General features: G+C 52.4%; 2 protein-coding genes across 24 annotated transcripts in view; one reads left to right on the top strand and one right to left on the bottom strand.

The window, feature by feature from the left end:
- The window catches only part of Fam168a (family with sequence similarity 168, member A), a 139,267-nt gene extending 133,411 nt beyond the window's left edge, over positions 1-5,856 (top strand). For 12 of the 13 annotated variants that reach the window (XM_087570598.1, XM_087570609.1, XM_087570631.1 and 9 more), the window contains one exon: positions 484-5,856. The gene's annotated coding sequence lies outside the window, so the exon portion shown is untranslated. 13 annotated transcript variants of the gene reach the window in all.
- A 3,793-nt stretch (positions 5,857-9,649) lies between these two features.
- Positions 9,650-27,248, bottom strand: Relt (RELT, TNF receptor). Of its 11 annotated transcripts, none has more exons than XM_087570675.1 (11): positions 26,954-27,202; positions 16,792-16,861; positions 15,394-15,468; positions 15,112-15,278; positions 14,850-14,929; positions 13,829-14,080; positions 12,646-12,726; positions 12,263-12,344; positions 11,863-12,117; positions 11,249-11,447; positions 9,650-11,111 (listed from the first exon to the last, which is right to left on the bottom strand). In XM_087570675.1, exons 1-11 carry the CDS (start codon positions 27,067-27,069, stop codon positions 11,064-11,066), a joined length of 1,425 nt encoding a protein of 474 aa, XP_087426801.1. In that variant the 5' UTR covers positions 27,070-27,202; the 3' UTR covers positions 9,650-11,063.
- Between the last annotated feature and the right edge of the window lie 304 nt (positions 27,249-27,552).

Genomic DNA, 27,552 nt, shown 5'->3' on the forward strand with positions numbered 1-27,552 from the left:
AGCAGGCAGCAGTCATCACCTGTTACCTGCTCCAGGATCTTCAATGCCACTCTCAATGGCTCTCTCCACACATGTCTCAGTTTTCATGGTAGCTCTGATCTTTAGCTCTGGGTTTTTTTTTTTCTTCAGGTAAACAGTTTAAAATCACTTGGCCAATTAAAATTGAGGTGGGGCTTTAATACTTGTCCTCTGCTATTGAATTCTGTGTTCTTTGTGAAGTTCTCTAGAGGTCCGGTTCTCCAAATGAAGTCTTACCTAAATCATACGGCAGCTCTGATTACAGCCTAGTGGAGACCCTGATGCCCAGTCCCCTCACTGTCCTCAGCAGCTCAACATAATTTCCATGGCCCGAGAGCCTGCTGCTCCCCTGGGAAGGCATGGGGGCTCCATTCAGGGCTCCCAAGCTGGGGCAAGAGAGTCCAGTGATTTCTCAAGTGGCCTGTGGAATGTCACTCTCTTTAATGGTATCCTTTTCTTCCCCAGATCTGGAGTCACATTGTATGCAACTACTCGAGTCTTACCTACCGGTGCTGAGCGGTCCCCTAGCAGCACCACCTCTATTTGCAAGAAGAGACAACGGAAGTGCAAGGGTCACTTTATGCATCTTTAATGGTTTTGATTTTTATTTTTGGTTTTTGTAAAAGCTGCTTTTTCTAATCTCCTAGGAGCCTCCCCTTGTGCCTCCCTCTTAGCCACTGCCCTCCTGGCTCTAGCCCTTCTTCCTACCTAAGCAGGCCCAGTCCTCTCTGCACTTCTTCCCTTCCCTAAGCATCCTGTCCCTGGGATCCCAGTCTAGTAGCTAGCAGAGAGTGTGGTTTGTTGTGATGGCTCATCAGAGGCTAGATTCCTGGGAGAGCAGAACAGAGAGGCCCTCCATGTGGAGTAGGAACTTGGAGCTGTTGAGAAGGCCTCATCTCTGTCAGACTGTCATTTTCTGAAGCAAGATTAGTTCAGATACAAAGAAATACTTCTAAGAACCATCACAACAGACCAAGAACAAACCCACCTGGTTATGTAGGAGTGTTAGCAGCTTCATGTCCCCAGGCTCAGACCCTGGGAAGACAGAGTTCGGGGAAGGGTGGAGGGAGGGAAGACACTGGGGAAGTAGTGTGAAGAAGGGCAGGAGGGTGCTCACTCTGGTTTGAAAGGTCTTTGGCTACACCGCTGGGCCTGGACCTTCTGATTTGCACAGTGATGTTAACTGACCTGGCACTTCCTTCAGAGATGCTTTGACCTCAGACCTGCCAAATGGCTGCATGGCGGTGGGATCCCAGCATCCGGAGGCTTTTGGAGGCCAGGGGTATGCATAACCGCACACCAGCCTGAGCCTCGGGGCCCTCCTCTAAGGAGCTTCCTCCTGAGGAGAGTGGGAACTGGCAGCATTTCTCTCCCTTCCTTTCTGCCCTTCCCAGTGCCGGGTGCACACGTCTGCCTGTGGGGCTGGCAGGCAGGCCAAGCTCTTGGTTACCTTGTGCCATGTCACGGCCAAAGTGAAGGAACCACATTCCAGGTGGGAGCTGGCGGTTCTGAAGGTCAGGATAGTGAAAGAAAACAATAGCAATAATCATTTCATACTCATGGAACTGAAGGGACCTTAGCATTCATCATCTCATCATTCCCTGTCTGACAAAGGAGGAAACTGAGGCCCAGAGAAGCAGAAAGGACTTCTCTGAACCTCACTGTAAATTAGCATTAAATGCAGCCTTCCTACTACTGGCATTTTACCTACAAAAATTTTGCTAGGGATGGATTGGCTTGACTTTGTAAAAATTAAGTCAGCAGTGCCCACATCTGGTGAGCTCTGGAATGACCTCTGGGTGTGTGTCTGCTATTTTCCCTCATGGACTCCAAAGGTGGGGGCTGAAGACATAGGCAGAGGCCACATAGGGCAGATGGCAGAAATCAAAATTACACTTGGAAAACCTATGAAGACATCTGGAATGTTCATCCTGAACCTGACTCCACTCCAGGACAAGGAGTAGGTGGGCTGGCTGGAAGGAGAGGCTATGCACTTAGGACAGTAGCTCTTTATCCCAAGAAGAGAGGACGAATGGGAGCCACCAAGAGAGGGGGACACGGATGAGGCCAAGCAGATACAGTCACATCTGGGAGAAGAGGAGGCACCCCGGGACAAGGAAGTTCTTCCTAGTCTCAGACAGGAAATGGATTGGCCACCCTCCAGCTCAGCAAGCAGAGCTGATGCCCTCATTGGGTGGACAGGAATATCCTACTGTATAAATTGGATCACTGGTAATATTTCAGACTTGAATTATCTTCATTTTGAATTCATTTTAAACTTGGACATCACCTTCCTATTTCCCAAGTTCCCCTAAAGGAAAACAAAGGAAACCCTTGAGCTGGAATGACCTCAGAAATAGTCTGACTGTCCCCAGGTCAGAGTTCTTCAGCATCTGTGGCAGAAAGCCAGAAGTTTAGGCTCCTCCTTCCTGGTCTGCCAGGAACTTCAGGACCAAGAAAACTCAGCTGTTCTGGGGTGCTGACAAGGTTTCATTTTAAAACAAAGTTTTCCAGTGTTAATCTGATTTTTATAACACCTCTCCCTGTCCTCTGTGGTCTTGTAGGTTGATGGAGGTTGCTAGAGATCTTGTCTAACATGTAAAAAGAATGCCAAACTGATAATGGTGGTGATAACTGTAGGGTACCTTTGTCAGGTGCTTCAGAGGTTTCAAAGCACTTACGACCTTTCATAAGCTGACCCCGAGAGCAAGCGACAGGTCAGTTATGCCACCCACTTGATAAATGAGGCAATAGAGTCTAAGGAGAAATGAAATGGCCCAAAGCAAGCTAGATGCCGGAGTCCTGGCAGGCTTCCTAGACTCTCCAAGCTCCAGGTGACCTGGTAGCGGAGAAGAAAGTAGACCCAGGAATGGCCTTTTAGTGTTTGTTTTTTCCATACCAGTAAATAAAAGCTGTTTGCGCCCTCACTATTCATGTAGGTTAGCCCTGAGAGACAAGGCATGGTGCCTGCTATTTAATTCATAGAGAATCCAAGGCTCAGAAAAGTACAGGGACTTTCTGGTAAGGAATCCCCTGCTGGCTCTCTTGTCTCCAAGCCTGATCCAAACATAGGCTCATGTTCTGAAGCATCTATTCTCTACCCCACCTTAGACCTAGTCTGTGATTCAAGATCAGAAAAGCCCCAAGGTGAAAACCAGGTATTGACAAGAACCAGACCCACTAACTCTGTTTTAGTAAGAGCACAAGAGCCCCTGTTCAGCTGGCCTCACCCTGTTGTTTGACAGAGACCCATGAGTTTGGCCAAGCTTGGGGAGTCATGGCAAAGGTACTGAGCCCTAGTGCACAGGGCGGTGTGTGCCTCGGGTTAGGTGAACACAGCTTCTGGCAAGGTGACAGGTAGCTGGCAGGAATACTGTAGGTTATCATCTAAACATTCTGAATGGCTCAGTGGTCAAGACAGATGAGACCAGAGCTGGAAGGGATGACCATGGGATGAGGGGTGTGCACATGACACTGCGAGCTGCCACACTGGCATCACCATACACAGACACCTTGTCCACCCCCTTGTCCCCAGTGTAGAGCTAAGGGAGGGGTGCCTCTGTTCACCAGCCTCCCTTATCACCATTTGATCATCTTCATCCACCCTGGGCCAGGAAGTCTGGAAACTGAGTGAAAGCCTGAGAGTCTCTTGTCATGCTTAAAACAAAACAAAACAAAACAAACAAAAACCCTATTTTTCTTCCTATAAAACACCTCTTCCTTCTTGTTATCCCAGCAATGCCCTGAGATACATACCCTCTTCCCTGAATATTCATCAGGGACAAACACACCTATCTGTCCAGACCTCTTTTTTGTATGTAAAGTACTTTGACTTTGATTGCCAAAACCTCTACTTTAAAGATGGAGGCAGGGTACGCATCATGATGCTATGAAGGGGTCATAGATTTGCCAAAGGACACACAGCTCATGAGTGAAAGAGCCAAGATTTGAACTCTTCTGATCCTCTGCTCTTGTTGCTGCCTCCTACTGGATCTCTTGTAAGCTTGTTTGAAGAAGGAAGGGGTTACTTGCTACCCCACACAGAAACATTTATGGAGACTTGGGGAGCTCTGGTCTATCAGCTGAGCAGATTTTTAAGGATTTTTGCTTTGGGCCGAGACCTAAATGGGCCCCAGAGACGCAGAGGTAGATCCAGGTGGTAGCACAAATAGAAATTTGCCACAAAAGACCGAACTCAGAACACTGAAGGTGACAGCTGCCCAGTACTGAAGATAATTGAGGACAGTATCATCCGTCTTTCAACAAAGAGTCCTGGTTCTGGGAAGCCTGCACACTCTGGCCATCTGACCCCTGTCCAGATCCAACGAGGTACTTTAATGGGACACAGAATAAGCCTGAACTACTGAAAGCAGGTCTGGACTGGAGTACCAGGCTTACTTGAGAACCAGAGACTAACTTGTGTTCGTGTATCCCAGTGCTTTCTGGCCATCTAGATGGTTCTAAGTTTGAGACCTAGTGATGTTTCTTTGGAAGGCTCGATGCTCTGTTCTAAATAGCCTTCAGAAATGAGTCATGGGGAGCACACAAGTAGCACAAGTCCTTTGGTCACCAAGTTCTGGCATCCTTATTGTGTAGACATGACACATCAAATAAGGCATTGGCTGAAGCAGCTTAGTTCCCTACATATCAGATATCTTGCCCCTGCTATGGGCTCTGGCCTTCAGAGCATTCTGGCTGAATCAGTCATCATCCCATGTGTGACTCATGTTCAGCAAGCTCCACCTTTCCATCTTGTGTTAACTATATCACTGCTGAGTGTGTGGCACCAAGAATCTTGTCAAGCTTGGGAGACTAGAGAAGGCCACGCATGGGTTGGAGTGGACAAGGGGAGCAAATCAATGGAAGAAACCTAGCTAGGTTCACTGGTCAGACAACACCTGAGCCTCTAGACAGAGTTCTGTGGTTATGCCAGGCGGGCAGCAAGGTTTGTCCTTTTCCTACCCCTGTTCGCTCCTAGAAAAAACATTTGTGAGATTTGGCATTATGTGGTTCCAGGACTCAGCTTTCAAAATTCCCAGTAGGCCAGCTCCAACATTCCATGGCCAAACTTGCTTGACCTAGACTTGGGTCCCACTCCCTCAGTTTCTCCTGTGGGGATTTCCTAATTTATCTATTAATGCCAGCCAGAAAGCCATCTAAGAACATAGGAGTTGAAACTGGTTGCCACAGAGCCACAGAGGGCATAGAAGACAGAGAAGCACTTGCTTGCTGTGGCTGCTACTTTGAGTAGTCCTTAGGTAGCCCTGCTGTGGCAGTGTGTCCTTTACCATTCCAGCCTGAGGAATCTCTTCCCCAAGAGAACAGATTTAAAACGGCTTTACAGATAGCAGCAGCCCACAGGAATCTGCTTTGGGCTTGACCCTAGCTAGTAGCATCCTCTGTCCTTGACCCCACCTCAGCCATCCTCCTCATGCATGAAAGTCAGACTAAATGAAGAATAGGACTGGCCCAGAGACCTCAGGTCAGCCAGATCGACTGGATCTGTCTTGTGAACCAAGCTCCTCACAAGGTGAAGCTAGGCTAGGCCTCTTGCACCTTGGAGTTGTCTTTTATCTTTGAAGGCCCAGGGCCTGTCCCCTTCCTGTCTTCAAGGCATCTACACCCCTTTCATATCACATGACAGAGAAGCTTGTTCTCATGGCATGTACCATCCCTGTGAAGAGAGCGTTGTGTATGATTTTGTATTTTTTAATTCATTTTAACCTACAGGTTGGAATCTAATTTTTAAATTTTATTGGAACTCACATTTTAAAACAAATAAAAACATTTAAAAATAATAATAATTATAATAATAAACCTTTGACCAGTGTCTTCCAAGTAGTTTGATCAAATAATTTATAGGTGTTTTCAAAATACAGCCTGGAGTGTAAAGATTGGAGAGCCCTGTGGCCACGCTTGTGTGTGATGTGTAAATCTGGCTTTGTTTGGGATTCCTTTGGGTTTTGTTTTGTTTTGAAGATCAGATAGTGATCACTCTGAATGGTTGAAGCCAAGAGTTTGTAACTATGATATTTACTGTAAGCTGTAGAACATTCAACAACTATTAAAAGAAAGTTTCCAAAAAAAAAAAAAAAAAAAAAAAAACAAAACGTGGTTCTTGGGTGAGGGAGGCACAGACCTCCTCCAGCCAGTGAGTCCCTGTGCTTCTCCTCCCCCAGGGAATTCCAAGCTGCTTTTCACCTGTTCTGAATACACACCTGGAACCCCAGTACTTTGGAGGCTGGGGTACAATTGCAACTCAAAGACTTGTGTCTCAAAGGCTGAGGAGACACCCAATGGTTAGAGGCCAGGCTGTTCTCAACAGAGGGCCGGGGTGTGAGTCCCAGGACCCATAGTGGTTCACAACAGTCCATAACTCAGGATCCATGCTGCCTCTGAGCACCATTCATACACATAAAGTTCATACACACATACACATATATGAGTGCATGTGACTCAAAAAAGAAAACCAGCAATGCTGCGTCCGTGTCTTCTCTGGACTGGGATGGGGCACAATGGATGGGTGCTGTGAGTGGCAGGTTCAGCACCTGGACCGCATCTGATGGAAATCAGGGAAGCTGTTGAAGGGCTGACCTCGACTGAGGCTGGGGTATAGCTCAGTTGTAATATACTTGTGTGGCAGGGACCCCCAGCACCAAAAGAAAGAAAAAAGGAAAAGCAGCAACCAAACCCCTGTGGTTTGTGGAGTGGCTTATGGCTGGTGCGTCCTGCTCACTTCTGCTTGTTGACCTTTGAGGTGCTCGTACCTTACTACAGGGGCAGTTAGGGAGAGAATGGTCTTGGCTAAGGTGAAGTTGGAATTCATCCTTGGTCTGGCCCCAGAATGCAAGTCTGTCTCAGAGGAGGTGTTCTCTTAAAAGACAGGATCTCCTCCTCGCCTCAAAGCAGTGAGGGAGTGTCAGGTAGAAAACCGAGGGGAGCTTGGTGGCTTATTACAGTTACTACAAATCCACAGGATTCATACAAGCCTGTCGTTAAGGACTTTTCTTTTTCCCTTTCCTGTACATTATATCTCCCATCCCTTCAGGGTGATCACTGCCAGTGATGCTCAGGCTTTTCTATTGTGAAGGCGCCATAACCAAGGGAACTTACAGAAGAGTTTATTGGGGCTTAAAGTTTCAGAAGACAAGTCCATACCACTGAGACAGATAATGTACACATGGGAGCTAAATAGAAATGGTGTGTTGGTTTTTGTTTGTTTTGGGGTTGTTTTTGGTTGTTGTTATTGTTTCCTTTCAAAACACTGTTTCTCTGTGTAGCCCTGGCTTCCTGGAACTTGCTTTGTGGACCAGGTTGGCCTCAAACTCAAGAGATCCGCCTGCCTCTGCCTCCTGAGTACTAAGATTAAAGGTGTGTACCACCATGCCCTTCGAGGCATATGTTTCTGAAACATCAAAGCCTGTCCCCCAAACAAGGCCACACCTCCTAATCCTTCTCAAACAGTTGCACCAACTGGGGACTCAGCACTCAAATAAATGAGCCTTATAGGGCTAATTCCCAGTCAAAACACCACACACTTCTTGGGCATCCAACCACTTTTTTTCCCCCGGGCCTGGCCCTCACACTTCCTATTCCATAGCTAATAGGCCAAAGGCTCAGCATACTCAACTCTAATAAATGTTGCCAAAAGTGATCACTCCAGAAGTTGAAGTTAGGTGTGTGCCCCATGTTTACTCAACTCAGTTGCATTAGGTTCAGTAACGTTTTAAGACTTTCCAAGAGTGGGGGTGCAGCAGAGAGTCACCAGGCTTGCTTAGGCTGGGTAAGGCCCAAGTTCCACCCCTAATGTTACAGGATCAGTAGAGCCCTCCATAGGGCGGGATTAGCCAGAGCCACCTGCTGGACCAGTGCTACAGTGGAAATTGGTACACCAAGCCTCACTTGCCCTCCTGACATCCTCCCAGCCTTCCGTTCTGACCATGATCCATTGTGGACCTGATCCAGGGGTCAGAGGACGCCTTATCTGAGACACGATAAAACATCTTAGGCTCATTTCTATGTCACAGTGACAGGGCTGTTCTCTAGAAGTGAGCAGAGAGCTAGAGATTGGACCCTACTTGTTCTTCCTTCAACTCCCACCTCCACCCACTGGGAAGAGCTACGGGGATTTGTAGGAAAGTTTCCAAGGGAAGGTGGGGCTGTGGAGACCAAAAATGTCACACATCTACATCATAGCTCTGCCTTGTCGTTGGGAGGTTGATGACACAAGAAGCAAATGGAACAAGCCATTCTTTGAGCAAGCAGGAGCAGGGTAGAGAAGTGCTTAGGGTGGTAGAGGGATTCTAACCAGCCTGGAAGCCTGGACGTGGTGTCTCCACCCTGACTGGTATCGCAATGTGTCCCTAATCTAGTCTTCCCAGAGAATGCTGGGGTCCCGCCTCCTGCCTCACTCTCCAGGACACACTCTTATCTTCACATGCCACTCAAGTGGCTGTTATCCAATCCTAAGTACTAAGTGGGGTCCATGAGTTGCCTGGCTGAAGGGATAGGCAAATTAGAGTAGCCAAACCCTGAGATACATTCAGTAATGGATGCCAAGTGGGCTGCACCCTGCAGCCATAGGAGTCATTTCCTTGGATAGACAGGAGACCCTGTCTATAACAGGTCACAAAAGTTCCACAAAGCATTCTGTACCCAAAGGATATAGAGAGAAGCAGGGGTAGGTGGACTTTTAAAACATCTGCCCATCCTTTTCTGCCACTGCTAGGCCAGCCACCTACCTTGGTTTCTGCCCAGAAGACTTCTGTCCTCCGTGAAGCCACCTGGACCTCTCTTCCAGGCTTTCACACCTCCAGTAGTGTTTGTATGTGCCACTCCCTCTTATATTAAACAGTATACCACACACTGACAAAGCCCTAACTTAAGGTCCTGCCAGCCATGGCGACTTTGGTATGGGATGGTGTCTCCTGATTTACCTGGTATTGGTCCAGCTCTCAGCAGTCCTTAGGAAACTCACCAAGACCATGTCCATTCCCTAGGGCATGACAGCCTTCCTGGCCTCTCAGCCAACTCTCCCCAAATTCTACACCCATTCTTGGCCACCAGGACCCTGATGGCTTTCTTACTGCCAGGCCCTGGGGTCTACCTTAAAACCTTTTTCTAAAACACAGATCCTCTCTGCTCAATTGTAAACGCCCATCTGAGTGTAAGATATTCTTGTCACTCAGATCTGTCCCCTTAGAGTTCCAGAGCTTCATATCAAAAACACTTGGATGTCATCAGGTGTCCCCTACCTCGCATCTCATAAGGAGTTCCAGCAGGTCTGCCCTAGGAATCTCTTGGACCCTTCTGTTTCTCCCTGTCACTTGTCACCCAGATGCTACAACTCCCTGTCATGGGTGTCTCTGAGCTTTACACTGTAGCCAAGCAGGCTAAGGCTTTGCCGCTCCCTAACTGCTGGGGACCCTCCAGCCACTGACTGGTCCCGCCTTTGCACATGCTGCTCCCACTGCATGGATCACACCCCCACACACACCCTGTGAGCTTCCGTGTAGCTGCTGCTTCCTCTAGAGCTGTTGCCACTCACCCCATCGTTCCTATGCCCTTGATTAGCTCATGTCAAGACGGGTAAAATATGTAAGATTCTAAACTGAAAGAAAGAGCTCGTTCATAATTTTCATAATGATTTTATATTGCAGTGAAAATATTCTGGACGTACTTGGTTAAAAATATTAAGTTTACCCTTTTTAAGAAAACTTTGGAATGATTATGGGAACACTTTCAATCACACATATGGTTCAGCCTGTGTTTCTATTGGGAAGCCTGGCCTCTGGGGACCTCGGTGAGAAGGAGACGAGGAGCCACCTCTGCCTGTTTCCCTGGTTTCAGAGGAAGGTGCTGATGAGGGGAAGGACAATGTGTCGCACACCTGGCCAGGGCCCTGGAAGCACGAGGTGGGCAGTTTTTCAGAGAGGAGACTGGGAAAGGAAGCACCTCGTGACAACATTTTCCACCTTTTATTACTCAAGTGTGTGGGGCTGGAGATGTAGGGCCAGGGCAACGGCAGGTTTCAATAAATAAGAAATGGGATGCGCAGTGGGCCCCGCGCCTGCACGGCCCCACATAAATAACGAGGCACTGGGCCAGAGCAAAGACTAAGACAGCACGGATTGGCAGTCACCCCTGCTACCCAAAACTCAGGCAGACACTGTACCACAGGGGCATGGAAAACCACAGGCCACAGGCACTCTCTAGGCCACCGGTCTCCTCTTCCCCCACCTCCAGAGCTTGAGGGCAGCAGGGTGGACTGAGGCTCTGCACCACAGAGCCCTGTCCAAGTCAAGTCATTTTTCAGTTTCATTAAAAATAGCAGGGTAGGGGCAGGCACATGCATTAAGCCCCTTCTGTAGGCATCACCATAATAGACAGTCCCATGGGAGCCATGAAGGCCGAGGCCTAGGAAGCAGCAAAAACAGGCCAGATAAAGCTACTAATGGGAAGGTAGCAAAGGCCAGCTCCCCGCAACAGGACTCAGCCCAGAATCTGCAGAGCGCTGGAGAGGTCCTGGGAACTGAGCTCTCCCCCAACGTCCCAGTCAGTACCTAGGGATAAGCCCAGGATTGGAACCCAGGTTCTGCCACCAGGACAGGGCTCTTTGCTACCCTTTCCCTTTATAGGCCTGCCAGAAGAAAGGGAGTCCCATCCAGGGTCCAGGACATGGGCAAGAGTGGCTAGTTCCCAAGGCACAAGCTAGGGACCAGTACAGATACACTCCTCCACCAAACCAGACCCCTAAGGGACAGAGGGCTCCTATGATGTGCTCAGGGCAGGCACAGGGTTACAGCACCCTGCATGGAAGTAACCGGGGCTGCAGGGATAGGGCGGGTTCTTGATCTCCTGCTCACGTGCTGTACCGCAGGCTGCCTCCTCAGTGGGGCGGACGGTCCCACCTCCAGGACTTGGCCTTTGCTGTTTTGTCTGCTAGGCCTTTGCATCTTGGTCCTCAGTCCCGTGCAGCTCTCCCTCCTGCAGGAAGCCTTCCGAGCCTTCCAGGACGGGGCAGAGTGTCAATTCTAGACAGCCCATCAGATGACCAGGTTGCTTTCACTTAGCCGGACCACATAGCGGTTCTCCTGGTGGTCAGGATTGAAGGGTCAGAGCTGAGTCAAGAGGCCACCTTGGGCTTCAAAAAACAGTGGCATCTACCCAGAGCTCCCCATACTGCCTCCATGGGCCTCTTTTCTGTCAGGGTTGACCCAGGTGCTCTCACCTCAGCCTTGTTCTCTGCTGGGGGCTTCAACCACTTAGCATGACTCCCACTACTTCCCAGCAGTGCCCGCTGCTCGGGGGGAAGGCCAGGCTGTGGGGACTCAGGAAGATCGCTCTCTGAAGGCCCAGCCTCTGTGATAGTCTTCACCTCAGATAACAACGAACTGGTCCGCTGCTCAGGAATGCGAGCCACACGGAACCTGTAGGAATGGGTGATACCAGCACCGCTCATTAGAGGGGCACCGTAGCCAGAGAAGGCAGCCCCTACTAGGTTACCCTGAAATTTCCAAGATCACACATAGGTTGAGCCTGTTAGACTACTCAAGAGTCCTTCTCAGCCCCCCAGCTACTGTGTCCCAGCAACCCCACATCTAGTTAGAGGGGTACAGACAGACCCTTGGCCTAAGAGGTCCCAGGTGTGCTAACACCAAGTCTGTGCCTCAGGGACCCAAGAGCTCCTTGTGAGAAAGCACAGCTGGGAAGCGATGGCCTTTTGGCCACCAACACTCCCCAGAGATGCCCAGGAAAGGCTAGTCAGCACTAAGCTGACCCACAGACTTCCTATCTCCAGGCCGTCAAGTTATTCCACAACTCTGCTCTGTCTGCCCACATTACCTGCCCACAGACAAGATGGTAATCTCGCCCTGACGTCCTGGCTTGGCACTAGCCTTGGGAGCCCTGGATGTAGAAGGCAGGAGGGTGGGAGCAGGAGTGGTGGCAGCTGCTGCCTCGGGTGACAGCAGCACCTCTGGCCACTTCTGGCTACAACGGGAGCAGCAGGGGCCAGAGAGGGAGGCCAGGCCCTGCACAGTGTGGAGGTGGTGATGGTGTGGGCAGACGTGTGGTGTGCTGGGGGAGGCCGGCAGCAGCCTGCAAGAGGAAGAGTAGAAATGGTCACTGGAGCAAGCCACAAAGGGACACTCCGTCAAGAAAAAGGTCAAAGGTGACACGAGAAGGAGCAGACCCAGGAGGAGATCCCCAGGAGGCAAGCTGATTATCTGAGGGCCCCCCTCACCTGGGTACAGGCCTGTGGCTTGTCTGTACCAGCTGTTTGCTGTGATATTCTTTCAACAGCTCCTCCAGGGCCGCTGCATTTTCTGTGGGCAGGTGGAGTCAGAACCCAGCTCCAAACTGAAGGAGCTCCCACCCTACACCTCAGCAGACAGCCCCTGCCTACTCCCACACCCCTGTCCCAGGGCCCGACTATAGGTCCTTCCTCCATCCCGTACCAATCAAGATCAAAAGCAAAAATGCAGCGCCCAGGGTCAGGGCCCCCATCAAACTGAGGCTCTGGACTGGGGAGGCAGAGCTGGGCAGTTTCCCCCAAGCGTTATCTACATTCTAGGAGGAGACCCTCCACTCCCCAGCATAGGGTGAAGCAGAAAGACCTCTCTTCACCTTTCTTCTCTGTGATTAGGCGCACCAGGACTCCAATGGTGTCCTCATTGGCATCCTCTGTCCTATAGGCGGGATTGATCCCTGACGGAAAAGAAAAGGAACCCATGATTCTAGAGAAGATGGGGCTCAAGTCTCCCAAGCCACACCAGGATCTGCTGGCAGAGGGCGCCACAGGCCTTGCTCCGAGTTGCAGCAGACTCTACTGTGGAATTCAGGTGATAAGACCGTCACCTTTGTTATCCTGCATCCAAGTGTTCATCTGAAAGCCACATCCCTGAACACCGCACTAGCCTCTTCCGGTAGTCACTGGACCTGCCTTGGCCTCAGGGAGCTATGGGCTCTCCATGCTCAGAACTCCCACCTCCTCTCCAGGCCTATTACCTCTCTGTACACCACCCCGTCCATGAAACTACTTCACAGCTTTGGGCTTAAACCTCGAGGGTGTGAGAATGGGCCATTGCGATGGGTCCGAAGCCAGTAGCATATTTCCAAAATTGTACCCAGGCAGTAGCCAGCAGTTAAAGTTGCTAGACTAGCAAAGTACAGTCCTAGGTGAAATGGCCCTGATGTGTGCTACCTTCTATCCACTTACTCCATGATTCAGTGTTAGGAGCTGGAGGGGTCTGGAAAGCCAGCATGGGAAACGTTGTATTACTCTTGACTTGGCCAGAAGGTTCCTGATGGGCCAGAGCAGTGCATATATGCCTGTGAGATCTCTGCACTTCAGGAGGCGTTGGTAAGCAAGAGAAGCAATGAGCTCTAGGCCCTCGCCCTCTGGTTCCAGTACTTGTACCTCAAACTACAGTGGACCTGAAACCTGAGCCCTGTGTCGTGCCTGCCAGGGCTCTGCTGGCCCCACCTGATGTAGGGCATTCTCTTCTTCAGATCAGAGGCCACAGGTCACTTTGAACCCAACAGGTCCCTACAGTGTCCCAGTTCCACAGTGGAGCAGGCCTCACCCAGAGCAAGAATCTTACCAACACCACTTGATCCACTTGCCATTTTACCTCTGCTTACTGCCAGTGCTCAGCCCCTTGTCCTCCATGGTAGTCTGTACTGTTGCACTGTTAGTCAAGGCTGCTGCACAGTGCCTCCCTGACAGGCCCTCTTCAGTCAGACCCCTAGACCAGGAAGGGTCCCTCCAAAGCCCCTAGTGTCCCTACCTGACCCAGCCAGGTCTTACCACTGCCTCCTCCGCCAGGGCTGGGCCCGACCTCCTTCTGGGCTGTGCAGTGGTAGCCCTTCCGCTTGAGCAGGTTGCACACCAGAATGCCCAGAAGGCCCATGAGACAAAAGACAGGAACGATGGCAATCACTGCATACTGAGCAGCCGTCTCCTCAGGACCGCCTGCCCGCGTGCCATTCCCAGGCTGCCGGAGTTCACCATTGCTATTAGCACCTGCTGCCACTTCGACACCACGCCGGGCCCGCCGGCCTGACTCCGGATACCACAGAGGATAGACGAAAGCAGAGAAAAACATAAAAAGACGTTGCTAGGCTGGTAGTGCCCCTTCTCAGCCCCAGAAAGGCTCTCCGCTTGGCCTGCTATGTCTGCCCACTTCACCCCAGACAAGATGATGATCTTGCCTTGATGTCCTGCCTTGGTCTTGCCTTGGGAGCCTTGGCTAGGTCTGGAGAGGAGGCTGGGGACAGGAATGGTGGCAGCAAATCCAAGAATCTGAGCGTGAACCTGGGGACCCTGACCCACTAAGAAGACAAAGGCTAGCTCATGCCCTTCTTCCCTGACCAGCCAATCACTTATCCAGCAAGGCCTCCTTGGACCCAGGCCTGCATCTGCCCCTCATACAAGTGTATGGAGTCACAGGGATTCTGCCTTCTCACAGCAGCTCATGGGTTAGTAGCCTCCCGGGGTGACCGGCCCATGGTAAAGGTCATGTGTGTGTGTTCATGGATGTGTGCAAAGGCACGTATGCATGCTCACATGCCTCTTTAGGGTTCTTATGGAAAGGGCAGGGACAATAGGAACAAATGGGATATGAACCCCAATCCTAATAATGGTAGTGCCTGATGCTCTGTACTACTCAGGAAGGCGGCTGACCGGCCATACACTGCTGGCCCGTTTGTTTCTGGCTACCTGTTCTCCTATAGCTGGAAGAGGGCCCCACTTCCCTACGTGGATGCTACAGGGACTCCTAGGCTCAAGTTCACTGACTCCCCTTCCTAGTCCACCACCTACCACTCACCATCACAGTCACTGGTACTTGGAGTTGCCTTGGAACATGGCTGACACGGAACATGAGGAACTCCCTGTGGCCCAAACCACCTGCAGGGAGGGAAGATGTCACTGAGGTCCAGACATAAAAACCTGTCCTTAGGAAAAATTGGACCCCTTCCTACCGAGTGCCTTCAATGGTCCCCCATCCATGTTGTGGATGGGAAGAGAGGCCACTCAGAGAGCAGTGGGACGAGAACACAGCATAAGCCCCACCCTCACCCTATGCTCACCCACGCTGGCAGTCTCCACACACTGTATCATGAGTTGCTGTGCCAGCCTGGGCCTCCAACCTCTTTTGAAGGCCGCAGCGGTAATGAGGCTGGCATGGATAGGAGTCCAGTGAGGCTGAAAAGGTGCCTGGAGGGCAAGTTCTGCATAATGTGCCCTGCCCTGGATCCTGTGGGAGAGGAAGAAGATTACAAGGCTGAAGCCAGGCCAGAAGCTCCTGGGCATCCAGGCCTAGGCCTCCCCTCTGCCCTCAGGGATCAGGGACAGGACAGCACATCGCTTACCGGGTCAGGCTCCGTGCCAGGGGGACACAGCCAAGGAGTTATGGGTGTTGGAGTGGCCAGGGGCCAGGGCAGCAGCTGGGAGAAAGCAGGTGGAGCACAGAGGACATGGTGATAGAGGAAGACAATGTTAACACACAGGGCTCACTGCCTACTTCCCGAGCAGAGCATGAGTCGCAGACTACACAGTCCCTACCCAGACTCCGGGGTATTCTTAGGGCCTGCCTCAGCCAGTTCTGCTACACTGCTGGTGTCTAGGTAAGAAGAGAACTACGTCTGCTTCTGGAAAATACTGGAAAGCCCCAGACGGGATCAGGACCTCAAGCCCATGAGCCTCTGAATTACAGCCCTTTCAGATGAGTTACACCTCCTCACCCCAGACAGATGAGGAGGAAACGCTTCCGAATTCCTCTGAGATTGTCTCCCTTCCTGCTACACGCGCAGGCCTCCCCTCACCCCTAAGCTGGGCTTGTCATTAACTACCCTCTGTTTATCATGCCTAGAGCCAAGTCTGCAGCTGGTGCTTACTTACTATTCTGGGCCCGGAGCTGAGTCTGAGACCACATCCTTCTCTGTGACCTCCCCCTGTGCCAAGGCCACCCCATTCATACCCTGCACCTAAACCCAGCATGCCATGTTCCAAAGGACATGTGTGTGGATTATTAATCTAGGTGTGGATTACTAGACTCTCTCTGATGACCACCCTTTGCTTCCCACTCAACCGAATGGACTACCTGCCCTGACTCCTGCTGTGGGAAGACCCTGTCCTCCAACTTGGCTGCAGATACTAGGGTTGGAGGCTCCAGGGCCAGTTACCCTGAAGGTAGAATGTTAGCCTGGTTCTCAGGACCTGCGAAGGCTGTAGCTCCCTCCTGGAGACCTTGGCTTATTCTCTCTGAGCTTCCAGAATTACAGCAGAAAGACCACAGTTCAGACCTCAAGGTGCTGCCTGAAGCTACAAGTCTGTAGGTGATCTGACTCCAACCCCAGAATCGGGGCTTCCGTCAAGTAATATAGATCCTACGCCCAGCACATAAGTTATTCAGTTTCTTCCACATCCCCACCTGCCTTCCTAGCCCTGCCCACACCTGCAGGAGGAAGCACCTTGCCCTCAGCCATGCCTGCCGCCCATGTACAAATTGCTTGGGAAAGCAATACTCTCTGGTTTGGATATCCTGAGTAGATACTGTGTGTCTGTCTCTACAGCATCACTAACGAACGCCAGGTCGTCCTAGTAAATGCTTCACTGGGTCTGAAGGCCTTGGAGTCTTCCCAGAAGGAGACAAGCATTCAAGTTCCCCCGAGGCTCCGAAGAAGGACCTGCATCCTCCCCTCTTGGAGTGCTGATTGCATACTCAGATTCCAACTATTTTAGCTTCTCTGGGCCCTTCCCCAACTCACCACAAAGAGGCAAGACAGGGGCCAGCACAGCAAGGTCCGCTTCATCGTCAGGCCCTGGAGTGACGTTGACCTAGGGCAGATAAAGGAAGCTCAGGAAAGCAGCCGGGCCAGGCTGGCAGCCTCTGTCCCCCTCCTAGCCACATTTACCATGACAGAACAACTGCTGCTGTGTGCTAGGCAAGCATTTGCCCCACATGGCGGGATGCAAGTCTGAGCAGAGGTACAACTGACATGTTTCGGGTCAGCCTTACAGACCAAGGCTGAGGGAAGCTGACCTCAGGTTTCCCAGAGCAGGAAGTGCTTCCACGTATATGAGGTATCAGAGGGGGCCAAGAGGAAAGAAGCTGGGGGAAGGTCTGAGCTGGGGGTTAGGGTGGCCTCTAGCCCTGCTGTTAGCCCCAAACTCTCACAGCTCCCAGACCACTCTCACACTGCCTTACTTCTTGCAGACTCTGCTGCAGGAAGGCCCTAATCCTTCACTAGGCCCAGCTCAAAGGCCTTTATGTAGAAGTACTTCTAAAGTCTAGCTCACAGGCTGTAACCCCTGCTCGCTCTGTCACCTGCTCCTCCTTTACACCTCTCCCAGGAGGCCTGGGCATATGTCCTTGCATCTTTTTTTTTTTTTTCTTCCGGAGCTGGGGACCGAACCCAGGGCCTTGCGCTTCCTAGGCAAGCGCTCTACCACTGAGCTAAATCCCCAACCCCTTTGTCCTTGCATCTTTACCTGTCCATGTGTCATGGCAGACCCGGGAGTGTCACGATAGCTAGCATTCAGCCTGCTGGAGTCTCTCCAGCAACTCCTATATGCCAGACAGGCCTCTGCACTAGGAAATTAGGAATGCCAATGTTCAGAGAACACTGTGGCAAACAGATTAAGAGGCAATGTTCCCCCTCTGAGATGTTTCAGAGAACCATCAAAGCCAGCTCCCCAGCCCACTGGCCCCAGGCTGAGTGACACCCGCTCTGATGCCCAGACAGTACTACCTCTAAAGAAGTCTAACTAGAGGACAAGATTGAAATGGCAGAAAGGATTCGGATTAGACAACAGAAAGTTCCTACGTATTTCCCAGAGACCTGGCTTCAGGGTCATAGGCTAGGAGAGGGTGTTCACCAGGCCTCAACACAAGCGATGAGCAACCTCTGAAACCGAAGGGTGTGACAGGCTTAGCCCTCCCCCACCACTGGGTGAGGGGTCACAGGCTGTTTGATGCCAAGGCTGACTTGGACTTATTATTTGCAGGAATTTCAGGTCACAGAGCCCTCTCTCTGCTGGGAGCCAGGCTTCCCAGAGGAAAATAAGAGTGGAACGAGGAAACCTATCTGCCACCTGACCTGGGCCTGGCCCCACAAAGACCTTAGCAGGGCCAGAGGTTCGAGTTACACCCAGGGGACAGGGAGGAGCGGCTGTCACATCATCCAGGGACTCTCCAGGTCACTGGCAGCAGGCCCCTCTTGGGCCTCAGGCCAACTAAGGGGAAAACCAGAGACAGGGAAGGCCAGGCTCCAGAGTAGGTAAAGGCCACATGGGGCAGTCAACACTTACCAGGTGCACTCCTGACTCATCCCCTTGACCTATCCTTCCTCAAATTCGATCACAAAACTGCCTTCCAGGTTCTGCACCAATGTCTTAACTCCCCCTGGCTCTGTGTCCACTCAAGACCACTTTCCCTCCAGTTCATCAAAGGATCTCACCACCACAGTCCTGACGGTAAACACCAAGTCTTCAGGTTGTCCCCATACCATAGTCCCAGACCCAGCAGCCCTTCAGGCAGTTTAAAGGGCTAGGACAAGGGGTGAAAAGTAAGAGGTAAAACACCAGAGGCAAGAGACCACCCAGATCCTAACTGCACCTGCTGGGTACCTGAGCCACAGGAGGGGCTATGTGGCTGTTCATCTGCAGACAGGCCAGAAACCACATGATCTGGGGGCTTCCCGGAGGAAAGTGAGGGTCCAGAGCCCAGTCTCGAAGCCAGAGCCCACTCAGGCATATCCACCGACAGCCGCCGCCCAGCACCCCCTGCCTTCTAATTATGCACCTTCTAATTACCACAGAACTGGCACTTACTTCAGTCTGGCTGCATGCCCCCTCTCTCACCCAGACTGAATCCCTACCCGCACCCTCTTCTGCCTGCTCAGGCACATGCACACGTGTGCACACCTGCTGCTTCGGCCTCTGCCTCCTAGCCCTCTAGAATCCAAAACACTGCCCTGGAAAACCATGGGAAAACAAGTTCAGAGAAGCACCTAGGCTAGGAGGGGTCAACAGAGCCCTTCTCCATACTTCGCTTGTCTAGAAGGCCAAACACTCAGTGATACCCCAAAGCCTAACACCTCCTGGAGGACAGATGCCAGAAATGGGAACACTGTAGCCCAAGAGTAAAGGGTAATGCCCACAAAACCCTTCCAGGGTACCCGAGGGAGGAGAGCTACCCTTGCCACACAGAGTTGAAGAGGCAGGGTACTAGCAGAGAAGGAAGTTAGCTCAAAGGCCACTCCTCCAAGTCTCCTAGTTCTGAACATCCTCACAACCACTAATTCCCTGTAATGCTTGCGCACCTAGCTTCCCTAGCCTCAGTTTCCTCATCCACAGAATGGGCTATTTATCTTCTGTGCAGAAGGCTGTCACGAAGCTTAACCCAGGTAATGGGCTTCAAGCAGGTCACGGGATTTCCTCCCCACACCCCCATGGGTGGTAATTAAGTATTTGTTGGCTTGCTTGTTTTCCGCTTGTCTCCCAACCATACAGCAGTCAGGGCAGAGATGTGTGCTTTACTCACCACAATGCCCAGCACCTAACCTAGGCATGGAACTTGATGCCTCTACCAAACAGGCTGAGAGGCGAGGGGGAAGGAGGGGCTCTTTAGACCTAGCCCTCTAGAAAAGTGCCCAAACAATTAGAACAGAAATTTCTTGAGTCCAAGCCAACTAGCAAAGCTACAACAGGGATCCAAGCGGCCATAGGAGCTGCCAGTGGAAGCTCCCAAGGGAGGAGCGGTCCTAGGGGCCTCACAAAGAGGAAGCTGCACCGCCTGCCCGGCTTTAGGCAGCTTCCTCTTTCCTAGAACTGAGCCTGTGGGTTTACCCCTGGCCTCAGCCAAGGCCCCCGAAGCACACTCCCAGAGATCTCCCAGGGCCTCGGTCCTCTTCTTCTGACCTCTGGCTAACATTACCTGCAGCCTACATGCCCTGACAGATGTAGGCGTGTGTGCCAGCTCCCCCATCCTCAGAATGGCTTCCCAACAAACCTCTGCAAACCTCCTTACACAAAGACGCACACATACGCCAGCCACCTTAGGTTTCTTTCTCAGCTCCTTGAAGCTTCTTTCAAGCCACAGAGATGAGTTACCTGCCGTTTCCTCTGCCCAGAAACCCTCCTATCGCTTTTGGCCAACACCTACTCTTCCTCCAGAGTGTAGTTCAAAGTCACTTCCTCCTGGAGGCTCCCCCAACCACTACCTCCCCTCAGCTACAGTGCCATTTGCCCTGCCTCTTTCTCACCACAAGCTGTCCTTTTTATGCCCAGTGCTGCGCTGGGTGTGTGCTGTGCTGGAGATGAGAAGCAGAAGAGAGGTCTTCAGTAGAACAGACTCGTTATGCCAGAGAAGGAGGGCCAGAGAACGCACACCACTGGTAAAGCAGTCCAGAGGCAGGGCTGAGGCCCTGTGCTAACCTGGGGAAACAGCACGGGACACAAGCCTGCCCTCCTCTGCTCCTCACTTCTGGGAGGCTATGGAGCTGGTGCAGAGGGCTCATGTGGGCAGGAAAAGAGGATTCACGTTTAGTTCTCAGCACAGGACTGGCAGAGAGTACACACCACACTTCGCCATGACTCAGTTTCCCCATGTGTCAATGTTTTCAAAGGAAGTGCGATGCCTGAGCATCGAGTGTGAAGCACAGGGAAGTTCTCCTTTGTGCTGATCATCGGTGATTAGTAAGGTGGGGTGGGAGGTGCAGGAGAGGAGTCTGGGAAGTCTGGCAAGCAGAGTCCAGGTCCTGCTGAGCTTGTGCTTTTCCCAGAGCCTATGGGAACCCTGAAGAGTTAGGCAGAGGAAACAAAACACTGAGTGATTTGCCTCTAGGCAGGCAGGTGAGCTAGGCTGCCGGGGTGAGTGAGGGCGCTGAGGGAGAGGGAGGTGGGATCGGGCCCACCTGGGCGAGGCAGGTAAGAAGGCAGATTCTGCTTCCCAGCCTGTGGCCTTCTCTGCAGCCTCTAGAGGCAAGGGTTGCCTGGAAACACAGCTGGACACAGGCCTTCCTCAGCAGTGGCTGCACCACACAGCAACAAAGGCAACAGCATCAATAGAGAAATCCAGGTTAGTAAAGGACCCAGTGGTTCCCTGGCAACTGGGGCTGAAGTAGGGCAGTGCCCACACTGGGCACTAGTAAGGCTGCTAAGCACTGCCGGCTTCCCTAACAGAGGGGGGCCGACCTAACTGGGGACTGTCCCTCACCCTGGCTCACCTCAGTCCCCATGAACAAGTGAATATTCCCTTTCAGACCTGAGTAAACAGGTTGAGGGAAGTCACCTGCGGGCTCCCATGGCCTGTGAGTACTCAGGCAGGGACAGAGGCCAAACTGCCTCATCTCTGCCTTTCTGACTCTGAAGCCAGCATCTGACTCTGCAGGCAGACCAGTCGGGTAGCGGGAAGGCTAGTGCAGGGCTGTGTGGAAGGTCACTCCATGGAAGGTTTACTAGAAAGACCTAGGCAAGGCCCAGAAGAGGTGTGTTCCCCACCTGGCAGCCCTGCAGCCTCTGAGAACTGCCTGCACCCGTCCTTATTTGTACAGTGTGCTAATTTGTACCCGACCATACAGAAAACTATAGGAAGCCAGAAACTATAGGAAGCAAGAAGATGGGAAATCTGGGAATTCCCAGAGGCAGGAAGAGCAGCTTCCAGGGCTGCTGTTGAGGCTGAAGGCCCAGAGTTAACAACAGCTGCCTAGAGGCTATGCGGAAAGAAGGGCATTCCCACCCCCAGCTTTCTTCCCAGTTCTGGGCAGCCATGACTACACAGGTCTCTCACTAGAGTATTCTCCACTGCGGACCCTCAGAGTCCTAGGCCGTTCACACTTTCAAGCTGCAGGAACTGGGCATGGTTCTGTTCCTCAGACCTCGTGGCTGCCACTGGGCCTACATTTCAGCAGCTCCGGTGGTAAGGTGGGCAGGAGGGGCTGAAAGGGCTAATTGGCTCCTTAAGGCTAAGAAAAGGGCTGAGGCAGCCAGATCTGTCTCTCTCAGCTCCTGCAGTCTGAGTAGGAGATGAATGCCATCTTCTCCCCCTGCCTAGCACAAGTCTGGAGATAGAGGAGAGTATCTGAGGGCAGGCAGTCACCCCTGGGACAGGTCTGCAGCTCCCCAAGGACGCTTTCACAAGTCCCATCTCCTCTCCAGGGTGAGTCCGCTGGATCTCTCAACACAGGCTTCCATGATCCATACTTGCAAAGGTGGCTGAGACAGTTGAGTAACCTGTAAGAACTTGGTGTAGGGCCAGGAAGACAACTTAGAGGGTTAAGGCACTTGCCACCAACCCTGAATGGCCTGGGTTCGATTCCCAGAATCCACAAGGTGGAAGGGAAAACTGATTATGGCAGGTTGTGCTGCCTTCCACACCACCACCCTGTCAGTATAGAATAAACAAACATATGTAATAACTGTTTAGAAAGAAACAGGTCTGAAAGGTGGCACGATTTACCAACCTTAGAGAGAAGACAAGCAACAGTCAGCTCTTGCCCCATGTCACCCACACCTGACCCTCCACTGCTTTCAAGGGCCTGCTTTAACCCACACTAACCTTTAAGAACCACGACCATACCTGGACTACCTCTGTTGGCCTTAAGACAGGACAGCAAGGGCCCAGAAGGTACTGGAAAACACTCAGTTCATTCCTCATTCTTGTTGCTACTCCCCCCTCCCAGAAGTCAGCTTGGCTACAGCCCTGACCACACACCTCCACTCTGCATTGAATTGATAATGAGCCAGGAGGGTCTAGAGACTGCTCAGCATAAGCCCTGACCCCATCACCCCAACTTGGTTGGCTGGAGCAGAAATTTAGTGAGAGACTGAGGAGAAACCACAAACTCCAGTTCACTTTCCAATTCCTTAGGCTTGGGTGCTGGGGAATGAGACCCTACCCAGAGGAATGGTGCCGAGGTCTGGGTGGGCATGTGTGACTATAGAGCCAACCGGGGCAGGGCCAGGCTCTGGAATAGGCCACCTAGGCTGAAGCTCTAGCTCTGTCACTAAGTGAATCTGTGACCTTGAACAGGTCACTTAACTCTCTTGTGATTCAAGGCCTCAAAGGATGTGGATATTGGGGTCTCACGTAAGCAATGGTGGCCAAGAAACACGTTCTCACACCTCAGCCTCACCAGGGACACAGATGAACTCAGGCTCAAAACAAAGTGTCCAGTCAGGGCCAGCCACCCAGGTGCTTGGGTGCTGAAAGCACACTGTCTGGAACCCATGTCGGTCTCCGCGGCATGAAAGAATGCAGGTACCCGTGCCGATAGAGGCTTGTGAATACTGGCTTCCACACCAGCTGAGACCAAAGAGTCAGGAAAGGAGAGGAGTGAGCAGACAAGTTCAACAGTTCACACGTAGCCCATAACTTGGGGCAATTGTGCCTACTCAGCTGACCTCATGGTGTGGGGGAAGATCAAGAACACACAGGCTAACAGCAACTCTTTACAAGTAAGCAGGCCTGGGCCCAGTCCCCACCCTGGCCTTCAGGAAGTTTTCCTGAAGTGAGAGGACCCACGCAGCCATCACTTCTCCATCTCCTTTGACCCTTCTCAGTAGAGAGGAGGCTGCCTGAGGGAGCAGCCAGGAGGCAGAGTGCAGGGCTCATAGGCTCTGAGTTCCCTCTCACAGTTGAGCACACACAGGGCCAAGTTTAGTCCCTTCTCTCAAACTCTCGCTTGGACCCTGCCTCTAATTGGCCACACTAGGCCCCTCCATCCCCCTCCATCTGCGCTAACCAACCAGGCACACGTGGGCAGTTTATTTATAGAGTGCTCGTCTTTCCCAGGGTGGCCCAGGAAAGAAGTCTGAACTTCAAGGCCATAGGCCTGGGTGTGGATCCCAGAGGCATTAGGGTCTCAAAACTGCCTTCTGCTCTGATTCTTGGTTTCCTTGCCTATGTCTACAAGGACTGAGGACTCTTTGGAGGACAGGGGCAAAGATCTGATAGCCTTAGGGGCTGAGCACACAGGTGGGATGCAATGCTGACTGCTGTCTCTACATACCAGCTTAGATGTGCAAGACTCGGTTCAATCCATGGTACTGAAAAAGCAAAACAAAAAGGCAATTGCACACACAGAGAGAGCCAAAGCTGGAACAGAAGTTTGCAAAGCTGTGATAGAACCTGCTACCCTTGCTGTCCAAGTGTCCGGGGAACAAGTGGCAGGAGGGAAAGTAGACAGGACAGCTACACCTGTAATGCTATGTAATGCTATGTGCCCCACCATCCTTGGAGCCTCAGTATCTCCCTGTGTGTGGTGGGGCTGAGCCTGCTGGCTCTGTAAGATGGGCCCCTCTATGCTTCCTACCAATGGCAGACACAGGCACCTCCCTCTAGCAACCACCACACCAAACAGAAACCCGGGCCCCACTGTCATCCCCAGAGGCCTAAGTTCCCAGAATGGTTTGACTTGGGTGGGGCATACGGTAGAGCTGGGGGGCTCCACAGAGGCTGGGCCAGAAGGGAAGGTTAACCCTTAGTTACCCTTCTCCCCTCTCTTCTTCTCCCGGCCCTGAGCTATTTCTACCTCTATGCTGGGGATGGAAATAACTTGGGCTCAGCCCCTGGAGACCAAGACAGCTATTTTCATCAGCCCCCAAAGCACAGCTCCAGTCATTCGAGGGAGAACTGAGGGACACCCTGATCCCCAGCTCCAGCTCTAGGCCAAGCATCAGCAATGGTCAGAATTAGAAAAGGGGTCTGAGGAGAATGGGGTGACAGAGACCCAGACTGGGTAGGGTACGAGCACAAGGTCACTCCATTTGCTCCCCACCACAGCAAATGAGATAGGGGGTGGGGACATCCTAAGTATGACGAAGGTCACTATCCCTGCCACCCCTCGGCTGTGCTGCTAACTCCAGATACCTGAGAGCCAGGTTACATGTTTTCAAGGCCAGCTGCGGGCTCTAAAAGGCAGGAGATAGGTCTTTCTGGTGATCTCTGGCTCAGAGGGGGAGAAGGAAGGAGAAGACTAAAAAACATCCACTTGCAATTTGCCAGCCATGTGTGCATGCGAATCTCACTACAAACTCATAATGGGGCACCTGTGCCAGGCCTGCCAGCTGCAGTCTGATGGATGGGCGAGCAGATATGCCATGAGCAATGACCAGGGAAGTGGTGATTCTCCAAGCACCTCACAGAGTCAGAAGGCTTGAATTCCAGTCCTAGCACTGTCCTGACTCTATGTGACCTTGGACAAACCACTGTGGTTCCCTGGGCCTCAGTTATTCTCTCTGTAACAGTCACCATATCTTAGAACCACTGTAAGGATTCAATAAAACAGCACATTAGAAGTGTTTAGAGGGTTTGGGGATTTAGCTCAGTGGTAGAGCGCTTGCCTAGGAAGTGCAAGGCCCTGGGTTCAGTCCCCAGCCCCGAAAAAAAGAACCAAAAAAAAAAAAAAAGTGTTTAGAGCCTGTCACTGCCCCCTCCAAGTTGCAAACCCATTTCCAGAGGGACACAGAAAGCAGAGACTCCACATACTACTTACATCAGATGTGGGACCCCATTGCTACTGCCACCTCTGGAGCTAGGGAGCCCACATGCTACCCACTCTACATGAGTTGCACTGACCCTGTTGTGGGAGCAGGAGCCTCAGAATGGTCTTTTCTAGAGATCAAGCAAGAACTCCAAGACCAGATCAGACCAGACCATTCATTGCTGGAGAACAAATATTCCCTCTCTCTCCAACCAGGGGGCTGAAGAAAAGAGAAAAGTCTTTGGATTGAGGTGTCAGTATGTAAAGGACCAGGTGGCTTTTGAGTGGGAACCTGACATCTTCTTGACCAGCTGTGGGCAAGACTATTTCCAACTGTTCACTAGCACATGGGTGCCTCAGACCACTCCATTGTGTCACAGGCCCACCGCCACTGCAGTCTCTCTGTCTGAAGGGGAGAGGAGACTGGAGAAGACTGACCCAAAAACAATAGAGGATCCCAAAGTGATGATTCACAAGCTATTCACACCTCTCTGCAGACTGGGAGACTGAGGCTCAGGCCTTGCTAGCCTGGGGAGTGTGTGTGTGTGTGTGTGTGTGTGTGTGTGTGTGTGTGTGTGTGAGTGTGGAGTGGAGACTGAGACCACCTCAGGTCTTCTCTATGCCAGAGGTGCTGACCCATCCAGCTTTGGTTTCCTCTGCTAGGTCATGTCTGGGTGCAAACAATTTACTAAACTGAACTCCTAAGGGTGTCTTGGAGACTTGGGGAGGGAGGGAGAGAAAGAAGGAGAGAGGGAGAGAGAGAGAAAGAGAGAGAGAGAGAGACAGAGAGAGAGAGACAGAGACAGAGACAGAGACAGAGACAGAGACAGAATCTTAACTCCCTAGATTCCTGATCTTCTTTGCCCCCTCAATTGCTGGAAGGTGTCAGGTTCCTCCTTGTCGCCTTACTTTGTCCTAAGCAGGCAGACAGACAGTCTCAGTCTGTCTGTCGGTCAGTCTGTCTCACTCTCTCACTCTCCCCCTCCCTCCCTCCTTGGTCCCACATGCACCCTGTGACCCCATGAATCAGGGCTTCCTTAAGTTATTTAGGGTTCCTCTCTTCTATCTTATACTCACAATTAACCCGGGTCATACTGCAGGCCATATACAGTAACCCCAGTGACCTGGGGTCTTTCACACACACAATCACACACACTCTGCCAGTCTCACACACACAGAGCCCCTCTGTGTCGCCCGCTAGGCTCGGCGTCACCGCCCAGTGTCCCAGCCACACGTTCGCCCGGGCCAGGCCGCCTCATGCGCCGTGTCACCCACAGTCACGGGCTGACACCGTTCAGAACACCCCCCCTTCCCGGCCGCCCCGCGCTACAGCCGCACCGAGGCGCCGCCGTCCCGTCCCGCAGCCGGCCTTGGTGTCAGTCCAAGTTTCCCGGGCTCCACAGACCCCCTAGCACGCCAAGTTCCGCTGCTTCCTCTCGCGCACCTTCTGACAGACTGCGCGGCGCGCGGTGCCGAGAGGACGCGCAGCCGGGGGGCTCCGGGCGGCGTAGACAGCGCCGGGATGGGACAGAACGGGGCAGGAGAGTGGGGCTGACGCATCCACCGCGCGGGAGAACTTCCTCAGAGCAGCGGAGCGGGGCTACGGGCCGCGCGCGCCCTCCTTACCTGGCCGGCAGCACCAGCTTCGCTCCGCGTCCGACCCGGCGCCCGGGCCCCGCTAGGCGAGCGCTCCGGGTCGGCCGCGCACCCTGCGCGCCTTTTGAATGAATCGCTAGCCTAGCCGGGAAGCTGCGCGGCCCCGCCCCTCGCGTCACGGCTTCTGGCCCCTCCCCCGACGTCAGAGCTCCAACTTGCGGCCCCTAACCCCGCGCCCCTCAGCTGGCCAAGGGCTCACGATTCTCCCGCCAGGCCACGCTGCTCCGCATCGCCACCTCTCGAGCCTCCTGGGAACTGCAGGGGCTAGGATGCTCTTTTTATGCGTCCCTTGGGGCGCGGCAGGGAGGGGTGGGTGTGTGTGCTCCAAACCAAGAAATCTAGGCTTGTGTGATGCAGCGAAAAGGTGCTTGAGATGTGAATGCTGCT

The sequence above is a fragment of the Rattus norvegicus genome, chromosome 1, assembly GCF_021556685.1.
Source record: "Rattus norvegicus strain SHRSP/BbbUtx chromosome 1, alternate assembly SHRSP_T2T, whole genome shotgun sequence".
NCBI classification, from domain to species: Eukaryota; Metazoa; Chordata; class Mammalia; order Rodentia; family Muridae; genus Rattus; species Rattus norvegicus.

Excerpts from the sequence above, each read along its gene's own strand:
- Relt (XM_087570675.1), bottom strand. The coding sequence starts at position 27,069 with ATGCGTCAGCCCCACTCTCCTGCCCCGTTCTGTCCCATCCCGGCGCTG. Across the intron at positions 12,727-13,828 it reads CCCTGGCGGAGGAGGCAGTG|GGATCAATCCCGCCTATAGG; the intron begins GTAAGACCTGGC and ends CTTTTCCGTCAG. Across the intron at positions 11,112-11,248 it reads CAGCAGAGAACAAGGCTGAG|GAGAACCGCTATGTGGTCCG; the intron begins GTGAGAGCACCT and ends CCTGACCACCAG.